The 27,908-nt window shown below is 42.0% G+C and overlaps 1 protein-coding gene across 1 annotated transcript; it reads left to right on the forward strand.

Annotated features, from left to right (window-relative positions):
• The first annotated feature begins 238 nt into the window (after positions 1–238).
• Positions 239–9,475, forward strand: cmpk2 (cytidine monophosphate (UMP-CMP) kinase 2, mitochondrial). The gene is made up of 5 exons (XM_055864307.1): positions 239–922; positions 5,738–5,852; positions 6,060–6,261; positions 7,046–7,279; positions 8,746–9,475. Exons 1-5 carry the CDS (start codon positions 335–337, stop codon positions 8,864–8,866), a joined length of 1,260 nt encoding a protein of 419 aa, XP_055720282.1. The 5' UTR covers positions 239–334; the 3' UTR covers positions 8,867–9,475.
• The last annotated feature ends 18,433 nt before the right edge of the window (positions 9,476–27,908 follow it).

The raw sequence follows: 27,908 nt of genomic DNA on the forward strand, positions 1-27,908 counted from the left end.
AATAGTGTATTTATTCAAATGCAGTCATATTACATACCTACATACGTAAGTGCTTATAATAAAAAGCCTGCGCTTTGAAAATGGCCTTCATACCGTAATAGTGCTAAGCAAATTAGCTGACTCATTTGTGTAATTTAGGTGAGGCCATGGGACAGTAGGTAACAAACAGCCATATTATGATAGGCAGACCTTATTACTTTCGTTTTTGGTTTTATGGGTCAAGTGGCTCAAGTTTCGGTTTGCTTGTCAAGCGCTATAAGTTTCGTTTCCCAAATCAGGCGTGCGCGTCAATGGTGATTCAGATGAGTGCATTTTGTTCGTGGTTTGATTCAAGATGGCAAGACGCATGATGTCTCGGTTGGGCCAGTGGTCTTCTTATATTTTTGCAGTGGACTTCGATATGAATTCTGACCCAATCTACTTCGCCCTAGCAAGCAAGCATAGCGAGCGGCCACAAGTGTTCAGGAATGTCCTCGCTGATGAAATATGCTACTCGCTCCATGTCCAGAGCGATGACAAAATTGAAAGAGCAAAGTTTTATGGAGGACTGAAAAACAAACTTTCAAAAGAGTTACCTCCGGAATGTACGATTTTGGAAATGTCCACATTTCAGCCTAATGTCAAAGATTCTGTCATCAAAGGATATTTTCTAAAAGACGCATCTAAGTCCTCAGCGACTGAACGAGTATTAGGAGAGTTGCTTCGCAATGACCCAGTCTATGTATGCTCCTACTTGTGCGAGGGAGAGGACAGACAGTGGTCGCAACACCTGTGGTCCAATACAGAAGACGGTTGGGGGGAGGTGTTGGAGAAATACTGCGTGGTACCTGCTGAAAAGCCAGAGCATCATCCTTCAACTCTCAACATCATCAACTATGACGTGTTCTACAGTTTTGAGGATGCCTACAAAGTTCTGCAACAGGTTTGAATAGTGACACTTTTATGTTTCAAATCAGTACACACATGTTGCGGTGTATTTGTGCAGTTGTCATTATGTGTATAGAGCTGGCCAGTTTGTAATCCTAAAACCCTCGAAATTAGTTACATCTGGTTTGCATAGGATTTTGGGTAGTGATGCACCAATATGACATTTTTGGCCAATACTGATATCCGATATTTTCCTTGTAAAATAAAAGATACTAATAACCAATATTTAAATTTTTTGCTGCTTTTTAAGCATTCTAGTACAGTTAAATAGTTAACACACACACATGGACGCAGTGGTCTAAGGCACTGCATCTCAGTGCAATAGGCGTCACTACAGTCCCTGGTTCGAATCCAGGCTGTATCACATCCGGCCGTGTTTGGGAGTCCCATAGGGCGACGCACAATTGGGCCGGGGTAGGCCGTCATTGTAAATGTTTTTTTTGCAGACGTTTACTGACACAGTTCGCTGTGCGTTCGTATAGTCATCAGTTATTCTGCACTCTGGCACACTCAGTCGATAGTGGTCTGAAATCGGAGTAGATAGCCAGAGAGAATTTACGAATGCACATTTTTTCGGCGTTTATCCCAAAACTAGGGATGCACGATATATTGGTGAACATATCGGAATCTGACGATATTAGCTAAAAATGCCACCATCGGTATGTCTAGGTTAAAGCCGATGTTAAAAAACGATGTCAAAGCTACCGTGCGTACCTATATAACGTAGGTACATGACATAATAACGGCACGTATAATTTTGCGCTACACGTGCAACACAGCATTCATAGCCTAGCCCACAAAGTATGCTGTGTGGATCAAGCAGTCAACAAGTCGAGCAGTCATTTGAAAGAGTAAGAAAATTTCAGCGAGACAACTCAGAAGGCAAAACCCATTAAAGCCAAGATAATGGGATTCATTGTCCTTGACAATCAACCGTTCTCTGTCATGGGTGATGTTGGCTTTCGCCGACTGGTCGGCACCGGTACATACTACCAAGTGCGCTATTTTTCAGATGTTGCCCTACTGGAGTTACACAGTAATAGCGTCACTGCTATTAGCTTCACGACATACATACTATGGAACGCCGTTTGGGTCTTCGCATGTCAAAACAGATACAGTAGCACTGTCAAAGCTGTACAAAAAAGTTGGCAAACAAGCAAACACCGGCCACGAACAATGTGTTTACAATACCGCGTTGGTAATAAAGGATCATTTGTTCGACCGCAACTTCTGGGGTAGCTAGCTTTAGCTTCGTACCTAGCTAGCACCAATACAACCAGCCTGAAAACAATGACCAGTTGAAACTAGTCATTTTCATTATTCTTAGCAATGATTTAGGAATCCTTGTGAGTAAGTATTAGCTAGGTTGCCACTTGTTGTTCGCCTATTGAAATTGAACTTCAGTTCATGAAAATAAATAGCTAGCCAGCTACTTAACCCTGTTGCCCAAAGCTAACGTTATGAGCAGCCAGCTAGCTTCATCTGGCTAGTGAGGCTCGACCGGAGTTGGTTATGTGTTGTGAAGCTAGCCACAATAAGGATTAGGCACAATAGTGGACTTTGCGGTTTGCCTCCAAAATAATAGTATGTCATTGACAGTGATGCAAATGAATACGAATAGTGGAATTATGCAATACTATTATTTTGAAGGCTAACTGCAAAGTCCACTATTGTGGTTAATCCGTATTGTGGCTAGCTTCACATAGATGATTCTGACCACCATTAATCAAATAAGAACTGTCATATAAATTAGGGTTATTTTAGATGATTATACCTAGCTATATAGTTAGCTAGCTATAGCAACTGAAACAGATTATGTTGTGTTATTTGACACATCAAATAGTGTTATTTGATGTGTATTTTTTTTGACACGCAAAGACCCAAACAGCGTTTGATAGAAATTAGAGGTCGACCGATTAATTAGGACCGATTTCAAGTTTTCATAACAATCGGTAATCGGCATTTGTGGACGCCGATTATGGCCGATTACATTGCACTCCACGAGTAGACTGCGTGGCAGGCTGACCACTTGTTACGCGAGTGCAGCAAGGAGCCAAGGTAAGTTGCTAGTTAGCATTAAACTTATCTTATAAAAAAACAATCAATCTTAACATAATCACTAGTTAACTACACATGGTTGATGATATTACTAGTTTATCTAGCTTGTCCCGCGTTGCATATAATCAATGCGGTGCATGTTAATTTATCATCGAATCACAGCCTACTTCGCCAAACGGGTGATGATTTAACAAGCTCATTCACGAAAAAAGCACTGTCGTTGCACCAATGTGTACCTAACCATAAACATCAATGCCTTTCTTAAAATCAATACACAAGTATATATTTTTAAACCTGCATATTTAGTTAATATTGCCTGCCAACATTAATTTATTTTAACTAGGGAAATTGTGTCACTTCTCTTGCTTTCTGTACAACCAGAGTAAGGGTATATGCAGCAGTTTGGGCCGCCTGGCTCGTTGCGAACTGTGTGAAGACCATTTCTTACTAACAAAGACCGTAATTAATTTCCCAGAATTTTCCATAATTATGACATAACATTGAAGGTTGTGCAGTGTAACAGCAGTATTTAGACTTAGGGATGCCACCTGTTTGATAAAATACGGAATGGTTCCGTATTTCACTGAAAGAATAAACGTTTTGTTTTTGAAATGATAGTTTCTGGATTTGACCATATTAATGACCTAAGGCTCATATTTATGTGTGTTTATTATATTATAATTAAGTCTATGATTTGATATTTGATAGAGCAGTCTGACTGAGCGGTGGTAGGCAGCAGCAGGCTCGTAAGCATTCATTCAAACAGCACTTTCCTGCGTTTGCCAGCAGCTCTTCGCTGTACTTCAAGCATTGTGCTGTTTATGACTTCAAGCCTATAAACTCCTGAGATTAGGCTGGCAGTACTATAGTGCCTATAAGAACATCCAATAGTCAAAGGTATATGAAATACAAATGGTGTAGAGAGAAATAGTCCTATAATTCCTATAATAACTACAGCCTAAAACTTCTTAACTGAGAATATGGAAGACTCATGTTAAAAGGAACCACCAGCTTTCATGTTCTAAGCAAGGAACTTAAACGTTAGCTTTTTTACATGGCGCGTATTGCACTTTTACTTTCTTCTCCAACACTGTGTTTTTGCATTATTTAAACCAAATTGACCATGTTTCATTATTTATTTGCGACTAAATAGATTTTATTTATGTTTTATATTAAGTTAAAATAAAGGTGTTAATTCAGTATTGTTGTAATTGTCATTATTACAAATATATGTATAAAAATCGTCCGATTAATCGGTATCGGCTTTTTTGGTCCTCCGATAATCGGCATCAGTATCAGCGTTGAAAAATCATAATCGGTCGTCCTCTAATAGAAATCCTGGTTGAGAAGAAAACAAATGAACAATGAAACAGCACGGCAAGTAAGTGAAGGAAATAGGTTTTGATTATGTTTTAATGGTAATGGGGACATACGTAAATGCCACCAAAATAACTTTTTGGTCAGTGTGTGTAACCTTTTTTTAACTAAGCAAGTCAGTTAAGAACAAATTCTTATTTACAATGACGTCCCGGACGACGCTGGGCCAATTGTGCGCCGCCCTATGGGACTCCCAATCACGGCCGGATGTGATACAGCCTGGATTCGAACCAGGGACTGTAGTGACGCCTCTTGCACTGAGATGCAGTGCCTTAGACTGCTGCGTCCATGTGTGCATGTTAACTATTTACCTGTACTAGAATGCTAAAAAGGTCGCAAAAATGTTAAATATCGGATATCAGTATTGGCCAAAAGTTTAATGTCGGTGCATCACTAGTTACACTAGCAGCACCGTTACAGTCACTAACACGCTACTATGAAAACAGTCTTAACCAGCTCTGCTAGTTTGAGTAAAATAGTCAGAGTGAGGTTTTTTCTCATTTGTGTCTGGAAGTAACTAGCAAGCTAGCCAACTTTAGCCAGTTAGCTTTGGTGCTTGACTGCCGTTGAGAGGTCAGAACACTCGGATCAACCCTACCCCTCGACCAGAGTCCGGTGTGCGCTCTGAAGGCTCCAAGAGCCAAATGCTCTGAATTTATGAACTGACAATCTGACAACACTCTGAATTTACAGACAGGGCCATCACTGGACGTTCTGCCGCACTAGGCGAGACAAGAAACTGCAGCACCCCTCCTATCCCAGCTAAACTGTGTACAGCAGGGGTCGGCAATAGGTTTTGCTTTGGCCCAACTTTTTTCTCAGCTAAAAGTCTCAGGAACTGAACAAAATAGCAGCCCAATTCATAGGCCTACGCTGCAAATTAAACAACGTTTTTAACACATCTGGTTAATAGGCTATATAATCAGTTAAATGTCAATGACATAGCCTACTATAGATTACGTTGATAAAATCACCAATGACTCTATTACATTTATTTTTTATATTACTTTGTGTGTTGATTAGGGAAAAACGGCTTGCAATCAAGAGAAAATGTTGGGCTGAAAAAGTCTCAAAAGAAAGGTGGATAGTGAAAATAGGGAAGAATGGACAGAGAAATAGGCATTCTTACCATATTTTTCCAATGTCAAACCAGAGTGTCTTGTTTGCAATGCTGTTCCAATTCCGTGTTTGAGTATGGGTATTATAACTCATACTGTGGTAAACTATATAAGCCTAATATACTGTGTGCAGTCAGAGACAAAATAAAAAACCTAGCAATGTCACACTCCAGTGGTGGACAAAGGAATAACATGATATTCAAACAGGCCAACTCCAACTTTATCTCATCTCTATCTACTTTCCTCCTCATCTGTAGTGTGTTGACATCATCCCTGAGTCCAAGGCAGTGCTGGAGCTTGTGGACCAGCGACTCAAGTCTAAGGAGAAAACAGACTTTCCTGTTATTGTCATAGAGGGATTGGATGCTACAGGTTAACACCATCACTACTTCACTATTGTCCTTGCCAATTCAATGTAGCCGATTGTATACGGCCAGGAGTTTTCCTTTCTGATCACGTCACATGGTCAGGAAAAACTCAGGTCATACAAAACTGAATGCTCTTTCAGTCAGTTACAATGCTTTAAAATGTGTCTCTTTTTTTTCCTTCTCTAATTTCTCTCCATCCACTACTGCTCAGGTAAAACCACTCTGACTGAGTCCCTGACGGAGGCACTGGGGGCCACTCTCCTGAAGTCCCCTCCGCAGTGTCTGTCCCCATGGAGGGCCCGCTTCGACACTGAGCCCCCCCTCATCCGCAGGGCCTTCTATGCCCTTGGGAATTACCTGACAGCAGGACAGATAGACCAGGAGGCCAGACAAGCACCTGTCATTGTAGACAGGTAAGGGCAGGATGAAATAGCTTTGGTATTGTAGCAAGTTTGATGAGTTGGGATATGTCATCCCTTCTGAATGCATGGCTGTGTCTGAAATCTGTTTTGCCTACTCCTTACTAAAACTACATACCGTGTACTAACCATCAGTGGCGGTCGGTGCCGTTTAAGATGAGGGAGGACAATCTTTTTTTTTTTGAAGCATGAACTTGTTTTTATTACAGCATATTGGATGACTGTCATTCATATTCCATTCACCCAGTTCAATGTAACATCGATATGTTTAGGCCGCTACATGATACTCAACTTTTCCCTATACCAATCATGAGGGGGCTGCAACCTAGCCTACGAATGAACGTTCATCATTGTTATTTTTCATTTTTATGAGCGTTTAAGTATGCTTACACCAGAGATCTGTATATACTGATGAGATGCACGTCTCTGCCCTAACAATGGGAGTCGTCCCAAAGACGGGAAGGCAGGCGACAAGCTTAGGTCGAAAATAAATATCCCATACTATAAAACTTTCTATTTTCACATACCCAATCAGCCTACTGTTTAGAAAGCAAGTACGGGTATTCGGACACGGCCATTGTATGGTGCAAATCGTATGTGTATCTCAAACACATTGCCTTAGTAGGCTTTAATGTCATAAAAGTGGAAAAGCACAGCAAAGGTTCCAATTTTCAACATGTGAATGAACCACCAAACAACTCCAGTATACCAGACATAGTCTCTGGTCTTTGAGGCTCACAACAACCCACTATCTCCCTATACTCTCCATTCCTCCCAGGTACTGGCACAGCACGGCAGCCTACGCCATTGCCACGGCGGTGGGTGGTAAGCTGGGCAACCTGCCCCAGGCTGGCAGTGAGGTGTATGGCTGGCCGGGGGACCTCCTGAGGCCCAGCCTGGTGCTGATGCTCAGCCTCAGCTCACAGGAGAGGATGAGGAGACTACAGGTCAGAGGTCAGGACAAGACCATGGAGGAGGAGGAGCTGGAGGCCAATCACCTGTTCAGACAGAAGTAAGATTTCTAGTGCAGAGCCTGTGGTCTAGTGGGAACACACCTGTCTCCAGCGCACATGTCGACCGCAGAGGCCGGGGTTTGATCTCTGTGTCCAACCTTCCTACAGTGTCTCCCCTTCATCTATCCCCCCTCTACTTTGACCAAAAAAGTAAGATGACTGAAATTCAGACGAAACTACTGCAAGTTTACCACTGTATTAGAATGTGATACAGCTCACACTACGGAAGTGTGTAGATATACAGTAGTACATATTACATGTTCTACTCCAATATATTGACAGCACCTACTGTTTCGGTGTATGTATAACGACGTGGGGAACGCACACACTTTACAGCGGTTTATTTACATACCTTACACACTGCTGAATTGAAGTGGTCAGATGAGCATCACTAACTGTGATCTGCACGCACACACACACACACAGTCTTGTTTAACCAACCTTGGGGGCACATACAATTGATTCCCATTGAAAATCCTACTTTCCTGAACCTAACTTCTAATTCTAACCATAAACCCCCTAGAATTAACCTTTTTCCTTGTGGGGACTGACAAAATGTCCCCAGTTGGTCAAATGTTGGTTTGTTTACTATTCTGGTCCCCATAAGTTTAGTTAAACATGTCCGCACCCTATACACACACACACACTACTGTACTTAATTGAGTGAGGACATCAGGTCCTACTCCGTCTTAGTCTGACCCATCAAACACTTAACAATCAATTACCATCCCGAGGGGAACCATCTGATGAGGAAAGAACAAGTGATTAGTTGCTGAGTTGGTCTGCTCCATTACGCACTGCTAGTAGTAGTCAGACTGGTCGATGGCAACTTTCGTTCATTCTACCCGCCGACATCCTGGGCTTTGTCCCAAATGGCACCCTATTCCCTACATAGTGCACTACCTTTGACCTGGGCCCATTGGGCTCTGGTCAAAAGTAGTGCGCCATATAGGGAATAGGGTGCCATTTGGGATGAATGCTTTTCACATGGGCTCACCAGATATTCAACCAGCAGTCATTATCCTCAAGGAAGACAGCTGTTGATCACTGTTGACAGTCTGGACTCTGGCTCTCAGTCCATCACCTGTCCAAACCTCTGGCATGATGATTGTGTGCTGTCAGTTGTTGTTTTTTAATCTTCTAGACCATTGTTCTTACTATTGCTCAGTGTCCACTATGGCCATATGTTTTGGTACTTATTGTGTGAAATATATTACGGTATATGGATGGATCAGGCAAAGGCATAGCAATTTGCAGTCTAAAATTGACATACAACTATCGAAAACCATTGTGATCATTATTTTATAGCTTTACTCATCCTTATGACCCTTAGCTTTTTCCTGGCTAGTTCATGTGATCAGGAAAAGCAATTCATTTGGTATACCATCTCAAAAGTACTGCTGACCCAGATTTGAAGTGCTTTGTTAATTTGTGGAACATAATTACTTATTCTCTTTGTCTGCAGAGTGGAGGAGGCTTACCAGCGGATTGAGGGCCCGGCCTGCTTCACTGTGGATGCCAGTCCTTCTCCAGACCAAGTGCTCCAACAAGTGCTACTTTTAATTAGGGAAAAATGCCACTTGTAAACAGCTCCTCTCCTCCTCTCCCAGTCTTGCCCCAGATGGCTGATATTCCGTTGTGGTCCACTAGGTGGTAGTAGAGTGCCATTGATTTGACAGAGGCAGGGCTAGTGAGAAGAGGGCAGGGTGTAGTAGGGGGTCTGGACTGTGGATAAGCCTCATATGGCAAAGGGCCAGTACTACACACTCGCACGCACGCACGCACACACACACACACACAGAGATCGAGCCAAGACCCCGACCAGTGCATGTCACAACATGTCCTATTCTGTATGACTGCCATCAGTGAGATGAGGAGAAACGTTATTATGAATGCCATTGTGTTCTGTCAGTGGTGATACTTAGGGATATGCAGCCAGACAGCCCGCGGTGACAACCATTTTTATTAGGCCTGAGATTCAGGAAATGAAAGGGAGGGTTTGTATATTCATCAGTCACTTCTATTTCATTGAAACGTATGGGCCAGCAGCTAACTCTACATTTTCCTTTTGAAGTCGCTATATGGACCGAGGGATTGAAACGCACGCATAGAGCAATATGATACATTTCACATTACAATAACACTGCTCATTTGTTTGAGTACTATTTCAAATTAAAGGAAACATGTTGCATATACCAGATGTCTGGCTCTGAGCTGCTCTTGTCCGAGTGTCTTATATAAGGAGTATTATACAGTGCAATGTCAGGAGTGTTTTCTTTATGCACAGGTACTCTGATGCTTTGATGCAGGTAGTTGTCAACTACAGTGTAAGTGAGTGAGCTGTGTGCATTTGAAAAGCACACCTCACCTCTGTGACAGATGCCATGTATTGTGCCACTGGAAAAGAACTGCGTATGAGGCAGTGAAAGCAGGGCACATTATGTGCTTATGAAAATGCAAACTGTGCACTCATGCATATACACACATGTACACACACACACCTAAATGTACACAAAAACAAATGCACAAACACTCCCTCTTTCTCTCCCTCTTCGCTCTCTGTATCGCTCCCTCCCCTTTATCACCAATGCACACACACCCACACTTAAACATATACAGTAACTCATTTATATTGTAGGAAGCTGTATTTGGCCAGTGATGGGACGATTAATTAGAGGTTTTAGTTAATATGATCTTGACAAGACTGTGGGCGGGAGAAGACAGAGTGACCCATCTCTTTTACAGTGATGCACCAGCAGAGGCAACCTCTTCATCCAATTACTGCGTTCAGTGTTTTCAATGGCCGGAGAGATGCTATCATTTTGAATACTAACATCCAGAATTATTCTGTAACGTATATTCCTGGGAATTATATAATGTTTGTTGAAATTATTCAGGTAAGGCAAGTCTGTGCAGTATAGTCGAAACAATTGGTATTACAAGGAGTGAAAATTGCATTGCTTTGGGTTAAAACCTGTGATACTGAAATGTATCAGTCCGGGGCAGTTTCCAATTGTTTACTGTAAGTCTGACTAAAAATGTATTGAATTTAAACAGTTACTCAGAGAAAAAGCTCTGCTCATGTTTATAGATATTTCTTTCAAATCTAAAATGTAAAACTGAGTAACACAGCTTCTGTCTCAAGAGTACACTAAAGTTCTGTGGTGGGAAAGCAGAATGACTGGTGCCAGTAATGCCACAGGCCAATCTACTTTGGCATCATGTGTCATAGGCTCAAGGCAGAACTGTATAGTTATGTGGTAATAGCATGATGTCTAACATATTTCTTAGATGTTGTTAATTTCTTGTCATTCTTGGCGGCAGAACATTCAAGAGTGATGTTACTGAATGTTCTACCCCAAGGCGTAATGAAGTCCTAAGCAATGTACGTTACATCCAAACAAGATGACACTACCACACAAAGATCCAACTTTTGTTTTCGAAAAAAGTTATTAACTCAATTCAAGGGAACATTTCAGTACATAAACGTACACTTTCAGAAATATAGGTTTAGTTTTGTTCCACAAGGGGTACAACCGCTTGTCATTAGCGTGGTACACTGTAAGGTCCTTCTTTTTACTTTTAGTTATAGGTACATAATTGTACCCCAGTTATAGGTACATAATTGTATCCCAGTTCATAGCTCAGATAGTACCTTTATCCACAGGTACAAAAGCATAATTTTTGCTTTTATATAGTACCACCACAGTAACAAAGCCATTTGTTCCTTGTAAGTGGCAAACATGTACCATGGACCACTTAAACTGGTACAACACTGCTTACCCCTCCCATTTCCAGGATATTCCCTAACTGCTTAGGGTTGCAAAACAGCCCTAACAACCCTAACCAGTTCTCTGCTGCCAATGACTGGAACGAATTGCAAAAATCACTGAAGTTGGAGACTTATATCTCCCTGACTTCAAGCATCAGAGCAGCTTACCGATCGCTGCAGCTGTACACAGCCCATCTGTAAATAGCGCATCCAACCAACTACCTACCTCATCCCCATATTTGTTTTTGTTTTTTCTGCTCTTTTGCACACCAGTATCTCTATTTGCACATCCTCATCTGCACATATCACTCCAGTGTAAATTGCTAATTTGTAATTACTTCGCCACTATGGCCTATTTATTGCCTTACCTCCTTACTTCATTTGCACACACTGTTTACAGATTTTTCTTTTGTGTAATTGACTGTACGTTTGTTTATCCCATGTGTAACTCTGTGTTCTTGTTTTTGTCGCACTGCTTTGCTTTATCTTGGCCAGGTCGCAGTTGTAAATGAGAACTTGTTCTCAACTGGCCTACCTGGTTAAATAAAGGTGAAATATATGTATCTTCTTAAACCCCTAACTGCAAGTCACATTATACTCGCTTGCTAAGTGATTTGTAATTCCTATTGGAATACAGCCAGAGTTAGCATATTCAACAGTTGGAATTTCTTTTCATCCGCAACCTGTATTCATAATGACTGTCAGGGTTAGAAACATTGTGTGGAGACTACCTAAGCCTTATAAACTGGAACAACCATTTCCATAAAGGGTACAAAAAATCTAACTAATTAATTTGATTTGTTTAGGAAAAGGTATGTTATTTATCTTTGTGTAGTATAAGATTAATCAATCAATCAACGTAGGTCTACATGCAAAAACACATATATTAAAAACAGCTCCACTAAAAATTTACCTGTTAGAGGATACTGGGTAATATGATGATGATAATAATGATGGTACAAATTTGCCTTTTTAGGGTACCACCCCAGTGATAAAGCCATTCGTTTTAGCTGACAAAATACATTTGTACCCTGGGAAACAGAAATCTACCTTCACATTGTACCCCTTTTTTGAGAGTGAGAGTGTGATGATTGTACCTACAGACGTGGATGTCGATTAAGGCAGCCCCCCCCCCCCCCCCCCCCCCCTCTGATTCAGAGGGGATGGGGTAAATGCGGAAGACACGTTTCAGTTGAATGCATTCAGTTGGACAACTGACTAGGTATCCACCTTCCCTTTCCTTTCCCTTACAGTATATATTCAAAATATGGAGTACAAAAATGTAGGATTATTCTCTTTATCCACACATGTACCCTAAAAGATAGTTTATTACGTGTACCTCTGAATGTACTTTGTGTATTGTGATTATTTTGTACCTCAGGGGACACCGTACCCTTACTTCCAAGAGTGTAGCACACTGAAGGTTCAAGAAAAAAGTCAACCCCAGTGCCCTTCTGGATAAAGGAATGAGTGGTCTGTCTGAGAAGAACAGGTATAGTCCAGCATGGGACCCTTTCCACTACACTACTCCCTTCAATATTTCATCAGCACAACAGAGACCCAGCCGTAGAAAAACCTCCATCAAATAATGAAAGATCCAGGCGGGACGCAGCAGCAAAACAACCCTGGTCCCATTCTAAGTAATAGATCAAATGAAAGCTGTCCCTCAGAACATGAATAATGAGCGTGGTGTGGAGAGGAGCGATGGGGACCGTGATGTGAGGGGAGTGGGAGGGCACGGGGTTGGGGATGGTAGTAGGGGAGGGAGAGGGGGGAGTCTGGTGCCCTGGCATGGATCCTTCCACTGGGCTTGGCTGCCAGATATAGCAGTATGGAGACTGACTCGTTTGGTGGTGGTGGGGCCGAGTTGGCCCGTGCAGACAGACAGGGATGGGTTCTGTCTGTCTGGGTAAGGGGAGGCTGGGACAAGGGGGAAATTCCTTGGGCCCCATCATGGCCCTTCAGTGGCTGCACATACTTCAGCCCTCCTCAGAATCCTCCAGCTGGCAGGTAGGCCCTGCCCCCACCCTTCCTCCTCCGCTCTGCCCTCTAGACACAGTGGGAGGGTGGCAGCAGCCGCCACTGGCCCAGCACCATCATCATCTCGGTGGAGGATTAGTGGGGGAGAAACTTCATTTTTCGATCTGGAGAAGACAACAGTGAGGAACGGGTTTAATTTGATCAAGGGACAGTGTTTTGACATTGATGTATATAGGAGATAGAAGGATTAAAATAAGTGTGTCTTGATATTGTACTGTAAATGACAGAATTATCTTGATTTTCTAGATTCTGGTCATACTTTACATTCATAGACTCTTTATGACATTGTACTTACACTGTAGATAGTCAATATTTAGGGTAATATTCAGTGAACTGTCCTTTTCAAATCAAATTGTATTTGTCACATGCGCCGAATACAACAGGACCTTACAGTGAAATGCTTACTTTCAAGCCCTTAACCAACAATACAGGTTTAAGAAAAATAAGTGTTAAGAAAGTATTTACTAAAATAAACAGAAGTAAAATAATACAAAAATAAAATAGGAAAGAAGAAAATAGAAAAATAACAAATAATTAAAGAGCAACAATATAATAACAGTAGCGAGGCTACTGTATATACAGGGAGTACCGGTACAGAGTCAATGTTGGGGTGTACAGGCTAGTTAACCTGTTGGGGATGGGGGCGCTGTTTAGACTACTTATGCTAATGTGGCTAATTTTTTAAACGGCTTCCCACAAAATCCTTGATCGTACAATATGCATATTATTATTATTATTGGATAGAAAACAGTCTATAGTTTCTATAGGAGTTGAAATTTTGTCTCTAAGTGGAACAGAGACCATTCTACAGCAATTTCCCTGACATGGAGTCAGATTTGAGAAATGTTGGCCACTTTTCTGAAGTCAGTTAAAAGGGCACTGTCGTTGCTATGACTATACGGACACTTCTTACGTCTTCCCCTGGATGCCTTTACGTGATGACGATTCCAACGGGCTCGATTGCGCGTTCACAGGCCCTACAAATGAAAAAACCCTGAAGCTAGTCATTCTTTGGGAGCTGCGTAACGCGCGTGGAAGACACCGACCCTCTCCTGTTCCAAGCGTTAGTTTAGCCTGTTATATTTCTCCGGTCATCTTTTCACTCGTTATAGGAGTTAAAAACATCATAAGGTAGTTAATTTAAAGCGTTTTATAGCAATTTATATCCGTTTAGTGCGATTTTGGGACATTTATTTTTGCAACGATGTGAAAAGTTGGGCACGCTTTTCAGTTCATCCCGAACGCAGTTGACATTTCCACATGGCAAGAGGACAGCTTTCCACCAAAAGACGATTTCTCCCAAGAAAGGATCCTTTGCCCAAGATACTGATGGAAGAACAGCTCAAGGTAGGACATTTTTATTATGATAAATCGTGTTTCTGTCGAAACATTTTAGTGGCTTAGGACGCCATGTTTTTTGACGTAGCTTCGCTTGGCGCAAACTGTATTGAAAAGTAAGGATAAATTAAAAAATGTAATAACGCAATTGTATTAAGAATTAAATTGTCTATCAATCCCTGTCCACCCTGTATTTTTTAGTCACGTTTATGAGTATTTATGTATAAGAGTAGATCACTGTCTAAGTGGCGCAAGGACATTTTCTGACCAACTGAGCTACATTTCACATTGTCTAACCATGATTTTGGTGGCTAAATATAAACATTTTCGATCAAACTGTATATGCATGTTGTAATGTGATGTTACAGGAGTGTCATCGGAAGAATTCTGAGAAGGTTAGTGAAAAAATTAATATCTTTTGGCGATGTTGACTTTTATCGCTCACTTTGGCTAGAATCAATGCTGGGCTGCTAATTGCTATGTGCTAAGCTAATATAACGATTTATTGTGTTTTCGCTGTAAGACACTTAGAAAATCTGAAATATTGTCTGTATTCACAGGATCTGTGTCTTTCGATTCGTGTATGCTGTGTATTTTTACGAAATGTTTGATGATTAGTAGTTAGGTAAACACGTTGCTCATTGTAATTATTCTAGTCCATTTGTGATGGTGGGTGCAATTGTAAACTATGCCATCTACCTGAAATATGCACTTTTTTCTAACAAAACCTATCCCATACCATAAATATGTTATCAGACTGTCATCTAATGAGTTTTTTTGTTGGTTAGGGGCTATAAATATCTTAGTTTAGCCGAATTGGTGATGGCTACTGGTGTTGGTGGACAAATAAAAGATGGTGGATTATGCTAATGTGTTTTTAGGTAATAGATGTACATCTTTACATATTGTGTCTTCCCTGTAAAACATTTTAAAAATCGGAAATGTTGACTGGATTCACAAGATCTGTGTCTTTCATTAGCTGTATTGGACTTTAATGTGTGAAAGTTAAATATTTTAAAAAAATATTTTTTTTGAATTTCGCGGCACTGGTTTTTCAGTGGGGGGGGGGGGGGGTGTGCCGCTAGCGCCACGCTGATCCTAGACAGGTTAAGATAACTGAAGTAATATGTACATGTAGGTAGAGGTAAAGTGACTATGCATAGATAATAAACAGAGAGTAGCAGCAGCGTAAAAATGTATGCGTGATTAGCTGTTCAGGAGTCTTATGGCTTGGGAGTAGAAGCTGTTAACGTCTTGACGCTAGGCGTCAGATTATTATAATTTTTTTAAATAACGTTCCAAAGGTAAACGGACTATTTCTCAGGTCCAGATCGTAGAATATGCATATAATAAGATTATGATCGAAAACACTCCAAAGTTTCCAAAACTGTCAAAATATTGTCTGTGAGTATAGCAAAACTGATTTTACAGGCGAAAACCTGAGGAATTATTTTTTTTAAATCTGTGTTTCATTGCCCGTCTATCTTCCATTTAAAGGGGTATCAACCAGATTCCTTTTCCAATGGCTTCCTTGGGCTGTGACCAGGCTTTAGACATAGTTTCAGGCTTTTATTTTGAAAAAATGAGCGAGATTTTTCAAAACTAGTCAGGTGTCCTTTGATTAGTTCCTGCGCGCGAGGGGTAGCTCTCCATTTTCTTTCTCTCTTTGATTGAATAGGTTACGGTCCGGTTTAAATATTATCGATTTTGTATGTTAATAACAACCTGAGGATTGATTATAAAAAACATTTGACATGTTTCTACGAACATTACGGATACTTTTTGAAATTTTCGTCGAACGGAACGAGGCTGTGGTTTTCTGAACATAACGCGCAACCCAAAAAGTAAAAGAAGTAATAAAAATAAAAGTAATATTTATCGAACAAAAATAACATTTATTGTGTAACTGGGAGTCTCGTGAGTGCAAACATCCGAAGATTATCAAAGGTAAGCGATTAATTTTATTGCTTTTCTGACTTTCATGACCATGCTAATTTGGGGCTAGCTGTTCTAGCAATGAAATCTGACACAATAGGTGGATTAACAACAAGCTAAGCTGTGTTTTGGTATATTTCACTTGTGATTGCATGATTATAAATATTTTTAGTAATATTTGGCGCCCTGCAATTCAGCGGTTGTTTAGGAAAATTATCCCGATAAAGGGATCCGTAGCGCCAAGATGTTTTAAAAAGACTTTTGGACCTAGACTTGGCGCTCCGTTACTGCTTGCCTTGCGGTGGCAGAGAGAACAGTCTATGACTAGGGTGGTTGGAGTCTTTGGCAATTTTTGGGGCCTTCCTCTGACACTGCCTGGTATAGAGTTCCTGGATGGCAGGAAGCTTGGCCTCAGTGATGTACTGGGCCGTACGCACTACCCTCTGTAGTGCCTTGAGGTTGGAGGCTGAGCAGTTGCCATACAACATACATACAGTGATGCAACCAGTCAGGACGTTCTCGATGGTGCAGCTGTAGAATGTTTTGAGGATCTGAGGACCCATGCCAAATCTTTACAGTCTCCTACGGGGAAAAGGCATTGTCGTGCCCTCTTCACGATTGTCTTGGTGTGTTTGGACCATAATAGTTCATTGGTGATGTGGACACCAAGGAACCTGAAGCTCTTAACCTGCTCCACTACAGCCCTGTCGATGAGAATGGGAGCTTGCTCGGTCGTCCTTTTCCCATAGTCCACAATCATCTCCTTTGTGGGATTTTTTATAAGCGTCTGGGTTAGAGACCCGCTCCTTGAAAGCGGCAGCTCTACCCTTTAGCTCAGTGAGGATGTTAACTGTAATCCATGGCTTCTATTTGGGGTAAGTACGTACGATCGCAGTGGGGACGACGTCATCGATGAACATATTGATGAAGCCAGTGACTGAGGCAGCTGTTCTATCTTGCCGATGCACCGAAAACCCAGCCAGCTGTATTTTATCCATGTCGTTGTTCAGCTCAACTTGGTGAAACATAAGATATTACAGTTTTTAATGTTCCGTTGGTAGGACTGTCTTGATCGGAGCTCATCCATTTTATTATTCAATGACTGCACGTTGGCTAGTAGGACTGATGGTAGAGGCGGATTACGCACTCGCCAGATCCTTACATGGCACCCCGACGTATGTCCCCGATATCTCTGTCACTTCTTCATGCGAATGACGGGGATTTGGGCCTTGTCAGGTGTTTGAAGTAAATCCTTCTCGTCCGACTCATTATAGATGTAGCGATTGTCGTCTGGAGAAGGAGAGGAGGACCAAGGTGCAGCGTGGTAAGTGGTCATATTTTTAAATAAAATACGAAAACACTTGACAAACAACAAAAACGACAAACGAACAGTCCTGAAAGGTGAATCAAAACACTAAACAGGATACAACCACCCACAAACAAAAGTGGGAAAGCAGGCTACCTAAATATGGCTCCCAATCAGAGACAACGATAGACAGCTGCCTCTGATTGGGAACCACACCAGGCCAAACACACAGAAACAGAAAACCTAGACCTACAACATAGAATACCCAGACATAGAATACCCACCCACATCACACCCTGACCAAACTAAAAATAGAAACATACAAAGCAATCTACGGTCAGGGCGTCAGTATGAGGTGAGTCCCTGTCCTGATATCCAGAAGCTGTTTTCGGTCATAAGAGACAGTGGCAGAAACATTCTGTACAAAATAAGTTACAAATAATGTGAAAAACACACACACACACAACGGCACAATTGTTTAGGAGCCTGTAAAACGGCAGCCATCTCCTCCGGCGTCATCTCAGTTTTAGGGGAATATTCTTACAATACGGACTCTTTAGGACATTGTACTAACACTGTAGATAGTCCTTTTAGGGGAATATTCAGTGAACTGTCCTTTTTTAGGGGAATATTCAGTGGACTTTACAATACAGACTCTTTATGACACTGTAGATAGTTTTTAGGGACATCTTCTGTGAACTTCTTTTCATTCATCAACATTTGAATATCTTTCAATTTAAAAAGAAAACTTGATATTTCTGAATGCATAATTCATCACTTTACTTAAAGCTCTGTGTACATATCATTTCTCAGGTAGAGGGTTGGTGAATATGATAAATACCAATCTCATTTCCAGACGTAGTCTAGTCTAGATATTTTGGGGGGGATGGATGATGCGGGGTGATGGAATGAAACCTCCCCGGTTGGCTTCCCTGGCGGCTGTCAGAGAGGCTACACCAGGCATTGTTAAATATTTAAACACGCTGTGAGATCTCATTAAAAGCAGCACAACGGCCCACTTTAAGCCCTACACACACAGACGTTCCGTCACACACACACATATACATGCATCCTAGTGCCTAGTTAGATAAAGGTTCAATAAAAATATATAAAATAAATATAGACATGCACACACGGCTCACATGCACACACACACACGCACACGCACACGCACACGCACACACACACACACACACACACACACACACACACGGCTCACACGCACATACACACACACACACACACACAAATGCTTGCACACAGATAGACACGAAGACATATACACACAAATACACAGACCCACAGACATAGACACACACACACACACACACACACACACACACACACACACACACACACACACACACACACACACACACACACACACATACACACACACACACACACGCACACACACACACACACTGAAACCCAGTTATAACTCAGTGGAGTGTGACAAAACACTTTTTGCCTATTGCAGTCTCTTGCTCATGATAAATCCTCATTTCCTGTCAAATAAGGCAGTTTTCAACTGTTCGTCATCATATCTGCGAGATGATTGAGCTTCAGCGGAGCTCTGACAGTGGCAGACAATAAGAAAAACACAAGCCCAAAACATGACAGGCCGACTAGACTAATATTTCCATAACACCGACACAAAAACAAGACGGTAGAACAAACTTTGGCTCTCTGGAGTCTTCTCCGTCTTCTCTCACTCTCTCTACAAAATCTGGGCAATTAATTCTGTGTATTGTTAGGGACTCCCTATTTTTATTCCGGGCTGCCCTCTCAAATAAATTGATTTCCTGTGGTGAGCTTAGAATGTTCCTTGTGTGCTGTGGACTTTTTTTTTCTCCTTTCCACACATGCATACCATCCTGCCTGTCCCTGAGGGATAAATCAAAGACAACGCTGCTGACTTCTCTCCTCCGCAGCTGTGTGTGTGTCTCGATTTATACTTGGAGATGGTTTATTTTTGTTTCAGTGCCATTAATGCTCAGGCAACTTCATCAGTGTCACCCGTCACCAGGAAGCAGAGGAGCTCGCTACTTGTTTGGATAGTGTTCATCCTTTTCATTCTCTTCATGCATTCTCTTCATGCTCTATTTCTTTTCTCTCTCTCTCTCTCTCTCTCTCTCTCTCTCTCTCTCTCTCTCTCTCTCTCTACGCTGTTTTGAGTTTTGTGCTCCCTGTCACAGAACTGATGGTGAGGTCAAAACAAACTAAGCTCGCAGATTGCGAAAATATTTAAACATCCATTGCTACACATAAATAAAAGTTGAGCAACTTCATCCCAGATTCGTGTAAAAGTGTCAGGGGAGAGACTCGTCTTTGATGAACACTACCAAAGAGAGACGCTGATACTACCACAGTGGTTGGGGGGGCCAGACTCTGATTTCAGGAAGAGAGGAGAAGAAATTAGAATGCACAGTGTGACAAAGCTCCAGAGAATACTGCAGCATATGAATCATTGGCTAGAGCTAATGTTTGCTCGACTTCACGAAGACCACACAGCAAAACTTCCCTACACAATCAAACTCATCTTAATTATTACACTATTACTCCCATATGGTGAGGCAGCATGTTTACTGGCTGCCGAGGTGCTGAGCGGCATGTCAATGTTTCATGAGTACAATTTCTCATTCCAAAGGACCTGGGATTGTGCGTATAGATCACATTTCCATCTCGCTCTCTCGCCGCCTTTGTTGTAGAATGTGGAAACAGAGAGAGAGAGAGAGAGAGAGAAGCCCCACAGTTGCGGAGTAAAGAAAAACTTGACAATTAGATAGTCTAGTTAGTCTAGTTTATATTTTCTGTGGGGTTCTAGGTTGTTTTTTCTAAGTTGGGGTTTTTGGTATGATTCCCAATTAGAGGCAGCTGGCTATCGTTGTCTCTAATTGGGGATCATAATTAAGTAGCATTTTTTCCACCTGCGGGTTATGGGATATTGTTTATGTTTTGAGTTAGTGCACATAGCAGCTCAGTAGTCACGGTTTGTTCGTTTATTGTTTTGTTTTGTTAAGTTTCACTAATATTAAAGTATGTGGAACCCATATCGCGCTGCGTCTTGGTCCGACCATTATTACGAACAACGTGACAACTAGGCAGAAATCCCTCTGCCATTTCCTCATTTCAGATTATGTGACAAAACAAGCAAGTACAACGTAGATAATAATGCTACCATCTAAACCGCTGTGAAATATATTTTCTATAAACAAAAATATTGTATTTTCAGCTGTTTGAAGCTGGTGTACAAAACTGAACGTAAAAGACGCAAAGGTGACACTTAAGAACAGGAAGCTTATAAATAGCACACATAGAACAGATCTACTGCATCTTAGACTTGCTTTCAATGGGAATGACAGATCTATAACGCACATTTCTATGTGAATTTGGTCGTGTCACCCCAAAAGTTATAAATTGCTGCTTTAAGCAAACCAGACGCCACGATTTGTATTTTAAAAATAATTAAATTACGGACAGATAGGGACACACTCCCACACTCAGACATAATTTACAAACGCAGTATTTTTGTTTAGTGAGTCTGCCAGATCAGAGGCAGTAGGAATGGCAACGCGTTGTATTGATAGGTATACAATATAAGGAGTTATATTTTTCACAACTCCACTACATTCCGAAAGAAAATAGTGTACTTTTTACTCCATACATTTCCCCTGACACCCAAAAGTACTCGTTACATTTCAAATGCTCAGGCATAACAGCAAAGGTTCCAATACACGCACCTATCAATATAACACGTGTATTGGAACATTTCCTGTTATGCCTGAGCATTTGAAATGTAACAAGTACTTTTGGGTGTCAGGGGAAATGTATGGAGTAAAAATTACATTATTTTCTTTAGGAATGTAGTGGAGTGAAAGTAAAAGTTGTAAAAAAATATAAATAGTAAAGTACACATACCCCAAAAAACTACTCTTTTCATCTAAGTACTTTACACCACTGCTCTGTGGCTCTCCTGCGCAAGATAGCAGCTGTTTACCGACTTCACAGTCCTCTCACCTTTGTTATAAAAATATTGAGTTGATAGTGGTTAATCTCAATAATCAACAGCTCTATGTACCCGCTAGCCTTTTCATCTGTAAGCTTAGTCAAAAGAATCAGTTTCCCTCTACTCTTCCCAACACACAAGTCATCAGGCTTTCAGAAGCAACAGTCAAGAAGAGAACAGCTCATGGATGTGTTCTAGGTGTTATAGAAAAATATACCTCCCCGACTCTAACTCCCTCTGTGCATTGCGACGAGTCCTGTCAATACATTTTTTTTCTCAGATAAGCCTGTAGCCAAAAACAACCTAGAATAATAAACAAGAGCTATAAACCTGGTATTACACTGTAAATCTCGTAAATACAGTAGCTTTGCATGCAACAGCCAACACATGGACTTCAATAAACACCTGCTACAAAGTGTGTTCACCCGTAAAAAAAAAAAACTCCCCAACTTGCCTTCCAAACATCCTCTAACATCAGTGATAGAGCGTTTATCCACATCGCCTCGCCAGTGCACTGTCAGAGTTACAGAGATACTGCACGCGCCCGTGGCAGGTGTAATCAATATGGATTCCGGTGGGAGATTGTGTACCAGAGGCAAGTCGTTTCCTCTAAAACCGGCTGGCTCTCCAGGGTATAATGCCAGTCAGCCAGGCAGGGTTTGTCTGATGTCTCCTGGCAGAGCTATCCCATGCCAAGCCCACTGATTAATCTTACTGTGAAATAATGCATAATGTAGCATCATGTTTATATTATAGGAGCTGTACTACTATATCAGGCTGGGATGGTTCATTGTTGTGTTAGAGAAAGAGAAAGGGGAATCAGATTGCTGTGTGTGTGTACAATTACCTGAGAAGGAAAAGCAGGGCCCAAGGTTTTTAGAAGTGGGTGAAGTTATTAGCCACTTATGTGTTACTACACTGAAAAAGAAATGATGATTATTAAATGGTTCTTCCTCAGCTCTGAAGGTTCTTTGGAGAACTCTTCTCCGATAAAGAACCTTTGAGTTAAGTGTGGGTTTCGTGACGTGGCATCTACGGTTCTTCAGAATTCTAAACGTTTATTGAAATGTATGGAAGCCTGCAAATGTGTCCCTTTCATAGCACACAGCAAATTGGCCAGTGTTAACTAGTGTTGATTTTTCACTGTAACATTTCTAGTGTTGATTCAAGACTTAAATTAACTCTTAGGTGCTAGCATGCAAATACTCATAGACTTCCAGTCATTGCACTAAACCTAGTTAGCATTGGCTCACAAAACTACCTCTAACTAGTTAGCATTGGCTCACAAAACTACCTCTAACTTTCTACTTGACACAGAGACATACAAATTCACGAGTTCATGTGACTCTGGGAAAGTAGATTGACAAAATCCTGAAGTATCCCTTTAATAACCAGAGTTGAACCAAAACCACGTCAATATCTATGTTTTTGCATGCACATTGTTTGTAACATTCTCTGTTGCACAGAAACATGGCTCACTCCGGATATGTTGTCAGAGTCGGTACAGCCACCTGGTTTCTTCATGCTTTGCACCGACAGAAACAAACATCTCTCTGTTAAGAAGAAGGGTGTATGCCTTATGATTAACGACTCATGGTGTAATCATAACAACGTACAGGAACTCAAGTCCTTTTGTTCACCTGACCTAGAATTCCTTACAATCAAATGCCGACAGCATTATCTTCCTGGAGAATTCTCTTCGATTATAGTCACAGCTGTGTATATCCCCCCCAAGCAGATACTGCGACAGCCCTGAAAGAACTTCACTGGACTCTATGTAAACTGGAAACCATATAAGCTGAGGCTGCATTTATTGGAGCTGGGGATTTTAGCAAAGCTAATCTGAGAACAGTTCTTCCTAAATTCTATCAGCATATCGAATGCGCGACACAATTTGGTAGCACTCTGGATCACTGCTACTCTAACTTCCGCGATGCATACAAAGCCCTCCACCATCCTCCATTTCACAAATCTGATCATGACTACATTTTATTTCTCCCCTGCTATAGGCAAAAGCTAAAAGAAGAAACGCCCGTGCTCAGGTCCATCCAACGCTGGTCTGACCAAATGGATTCCACGCTTCAAGATTGCTTCGATCACGTGGACTGGGATATGTTCCACATAGCCTTGGAAAATAATATTGATGTGTATGCTGACTCGGTGAGCGAGTTTATTAGCAAGTGCATCGGAGATGTGGTACCCACTCTGACAATTAAAACGTTTCCTAACCAGAAACCGTGGATTGATGACAGCACCACCGCTTTTAAACATGGCAAGGCGACTGGAAATATGACCGAATACAAACAGTGTAGCTATTCCCTTCGCAAGGCAATCAAACAAGCAAAGCGTCAGTTTAGTCTAAGTAGAATCGCAATTGAACGGCTCAAATACGTTTAGTATGTAAATAGTATGTGGCAAGGTCTACAGTCAATCACGGATTACAAAAAGATAAACAGCCCTGCCGTGGACACCAACGTCTTGCCCCCAAACAAATTAAACAACATCTTTGTTCGCTTTGAGGACAATACAGTGCCACTGACATGGCCCGCTACCAAAGCGGCCAACGTGAGTAAAACATTTAAACGTGTTAACCCTCGCCACGCCGCCGGACCAGACGGCATCCCTAGCGTCCTCAGAGCATGCGCAGACCAGCTGGCTGATGTGTCCCCACATGCTTCAAGATGGCCACCATTGTTCCTGTTCCCAAGAAGGCTAAGGTAACTGATCTAAATGATATTCGCCCCGTTGCACTCACCTCTGTCATTATGAAGTGCTTTGAGAGACTAGTCAAGGACCATATCACCTCCACCTTACCTGATACCCTAGACCCAATAGGTCCACTGATGATGCGATCGCCATCACACTGCCCTATCTCATCTGGAAAAGAGGAATACCTATGTAAGAATGCTGTTCATTGACTACAGCTCAGCATTTAACACCATAGTACCCTCCAAACTCGTCATTAAGCTCGAGACCCTGGGTCTCGACCCCGCCCTGTGCAACTGGGTCATGGACTTTCTGACGGGCCGCCCCCCAGGTGGTGAAGGTAGGAAATAACATCTCCACCCTGTTGATCCTCAACACTGGGGCCCCACAAGGGTGCTTTCTCAGCCCTCTCTTGTACTCCCTGTTCACCCATGACAGCATGGCCATGCACGCTTCCAACTCAATCATCAAGTTTGCAGATGACACCACAGTGGTAGGCTTGATTACCAACAACAACGAGACGGCCTACAGGGAGGAGGTGAGGGCCCTCGGAGTGTGGTGTCAGGAAAATAACCTCTCACTCAACGTTAACAAAACAAAGGAGATGATCGTGGACTTCAGGAAACAGCAGATGGAGCACCCCCCCATCCACATCGACGGGACAGTAGTTGAAATGGTCCACCCACATAGACAGCGTGGTGAAGAAATTGCAACAGCGCCTCTTCAACCTCAGGAGGCTGAAGAAATTTGGCTTGTCATTAAAATCACTCACAAACGTTTACAGATGCACAATTGAGAGCATCCTGTCGGGCTGTATCACCGCCTGGTACGGGAACTGCACCGCCCTTAACTGCAAGGCTCTCCAGAGGATAGTGCTGTCTGCACAACGCATCACTGGGAGCAAATGACCTGCCCTCCAGGACACCTACATCACCCGATGTCACAGGAAGGCCAAAAAGATCATCAAGGACAACAACAACAACAGCCACTGCCTGTTCACCCCGCTATCATCCAGAAGGCGAGGTCAGTACAGGTGCATCAAAGCTGGGACCGAGAGACTGAAAAACAGCTTCTAAATCAAGGCCATCAGACTGTTAAACAGCCATCACTAACATAGAGAGGCATAAAGGAGGATTTTTAAGCTTTGAGAAAACTGAGACATGGATTGTTTGTGTGACATTCAGAGGGTGAATGTGCAAGACAAAATATTTAAGTGCCTTTAACGGGGTATGGTAGTAAGTCTGTGGCCTTCTCCAAGTGAGACCCTAATGGAATATTGTACACAATACACTGAGTGTACAAAACATTAAGAACCCCCCCCCCCCCCCCCAGCCCCAATTTGTCAGGGTATGGACTCTGCAATGTGTCGAAAGCGTTCCACAGGGATGCTGGCCCATGTTTTTGACACCGGTTTGAAAAACCCAGCTGCTTTACAGTTTTTGACACAAGCCACCGGTTTGTGTCAAAAACTGAAAAGCAGCTGTGTTTTTCATGTGTGTATCAAGAATGGTCCACCGTCCAAAGCACATCCAGTCAACTTGACACAACTGTGGGATGCATTGGAGTCAACATGGGCCAGCATCCCTGTGGAAAGCTTTCGACACCGGTTCTTAAAAAAAAAATCCTATTTATTGTTCTTCAGAGACCCTAAAATGATTCCTCAATGGCATCGCTCTCAAGAACCTTATTTGGTTCCAACTTGCACCTTTATATTTAAAAGTGTACATGGACTACATGAATCTTGTGTGAGTAACCCAGTGGTAATGATGTTAAATGGGCTTCGCACACACTCTACTCACCCCTGTGGGTGTATACTTCCTCATGTAATTTAAAGGAACCTGCGAGCATAGCAATAGAAGAAAATAAACAGCCAATGGAAGACAATCTCCTATTTTAATGACTTGTTGTTTTGAAATGTTTTAAGGGTATATGTGGAGGGGTAATTCAAATACTGAGATAATGTTTGCCTCCGAACTGAGAATTATATGCATTTGCACGGTGCACAGTAATAGCAGTATAATGGCGATTTGATAAGCTTGAAAAAGTTGGAATTTGTTTTTATGATTTGATTCAAACCTCAATGACAAAGGGACATACAGTTTGTCTCGCAATTGGTTTTTGACTTTGATTTACCTCTATGTTTGGAAGCATGACATGAGAATATATTGTCTGAATGATGTCCACACAATCTTGAACATTCCCATATCCTGTTGAGATAACTATAATCAACTGATAACCATTCATTCACAGTATTTCTCAACTGATGCATTCACAGCCACTGTAGTAACTCTCCCCCAAAAAGAGACACCCCAACTGGCAAATCTCAAAAACACCTGACAAACTGTGACCCATAGGTCCCCCCTTAGGAGACAAAAGCTGGAGATATAATTACAAGGTTATCCGACACAGCACTTATGAGTCAGTGGGAGCCCCACACAAACCATGACATCAATAACATTCTTGAGACTGAGTGAGGAGGTAAAGAAGTACAAAGACAATATGAGAGCTGAGCTCCCCAAACACAAGCGCCACTTGAGTGGAATAGTTGGCCGACTTGTGTGATGAATATGTGCAGTGTAACATTGTAATGTGAAAAGTCAACTCGGCCCTACCTACGGCACGCTGTTCTATTGGCCTATCTCTGTTACACTGACTGACCTTTCCGGGACAACACTGCTCTCAGGGAATCTGACACTGCATTTCTGGCCAAGACACACTGTGACTCTCTTTCTCTTCTCTCTATCTTCTCTCTTTTCCCTTTTTTCAAAACTCTGTCTCTTCTCTCTTTTTCACCTTTTCTCTATTCTCTCTCTTTTTTTCTCTCTGTCTTTAATTGTCTCCTATTGCCCTCCCTCTCCACTTTTCTCTCTTCTCTCTCCCCGCTGTGTGAGCTCATGAAGGTGTCAGCAGGAACACCCAGCCAAAAGAAAGTGGATTTACTGCCTGCCCCGGCTTGGCCAAAGCGCTGAGAGAAACGAGAGACGAGAAGACGAGTGTGGCCACACGGACAGGGAGGACAGGTTGTCTGAGACCACCCCTCCGTCTCTATTTTTCTTTTTTTCCCCTCTCTCTCTCCCTATGTCTTGTCCCTACGCCATGTACTGCACTGACCACTTCAGCCACTCTTCCTCTCACTGAGTTCTTCGAACTAGAGTGACAGCTCAGGAAATCACCTAGGAAATGAGAAAGAGTGGATGGACATCCAAAGTGGATGGATGGAATGGGAGACTGTAGCCTGCCCCCTGTCACCCACCAAGGATTCATGGCAGCACTTCCTACAAATACCATCTTCATAACGGGATATAAGCACATTATAACACCCTATGAGCTGTGCATAATGCATGACATAGGCGAATTGTGGATACATTTTAAATTGTCTTACAGGTCACTTGGATGCATCAGGTGATATTCAAGTTGTTATGATAATGTAGGGTAATGTAGGCCACAAGTTGTTATGATAATGTAGGGTTGAAGCAGCGCAGCAATGTGTTATATTTTACAGTGAAGGCTGCAGCAGAAGCT

Source organism: Salvelinus fontinalis, chromosome 16, assembly GCF_029448725.1.
Source record: "Salvelinus fontinalis isolate EN_2023a chromosome 16, ASM2944872v1, whole genome shotgun sequence".
In the NCBI taxonomy this organism is placed as follows: domain Eukaryota; kingdom Metazoa; phylum Chordata; class Actinopteri; order Salmoniformes; family Salmonidae; genus Salvelinus; species Salvelinus fontinalis.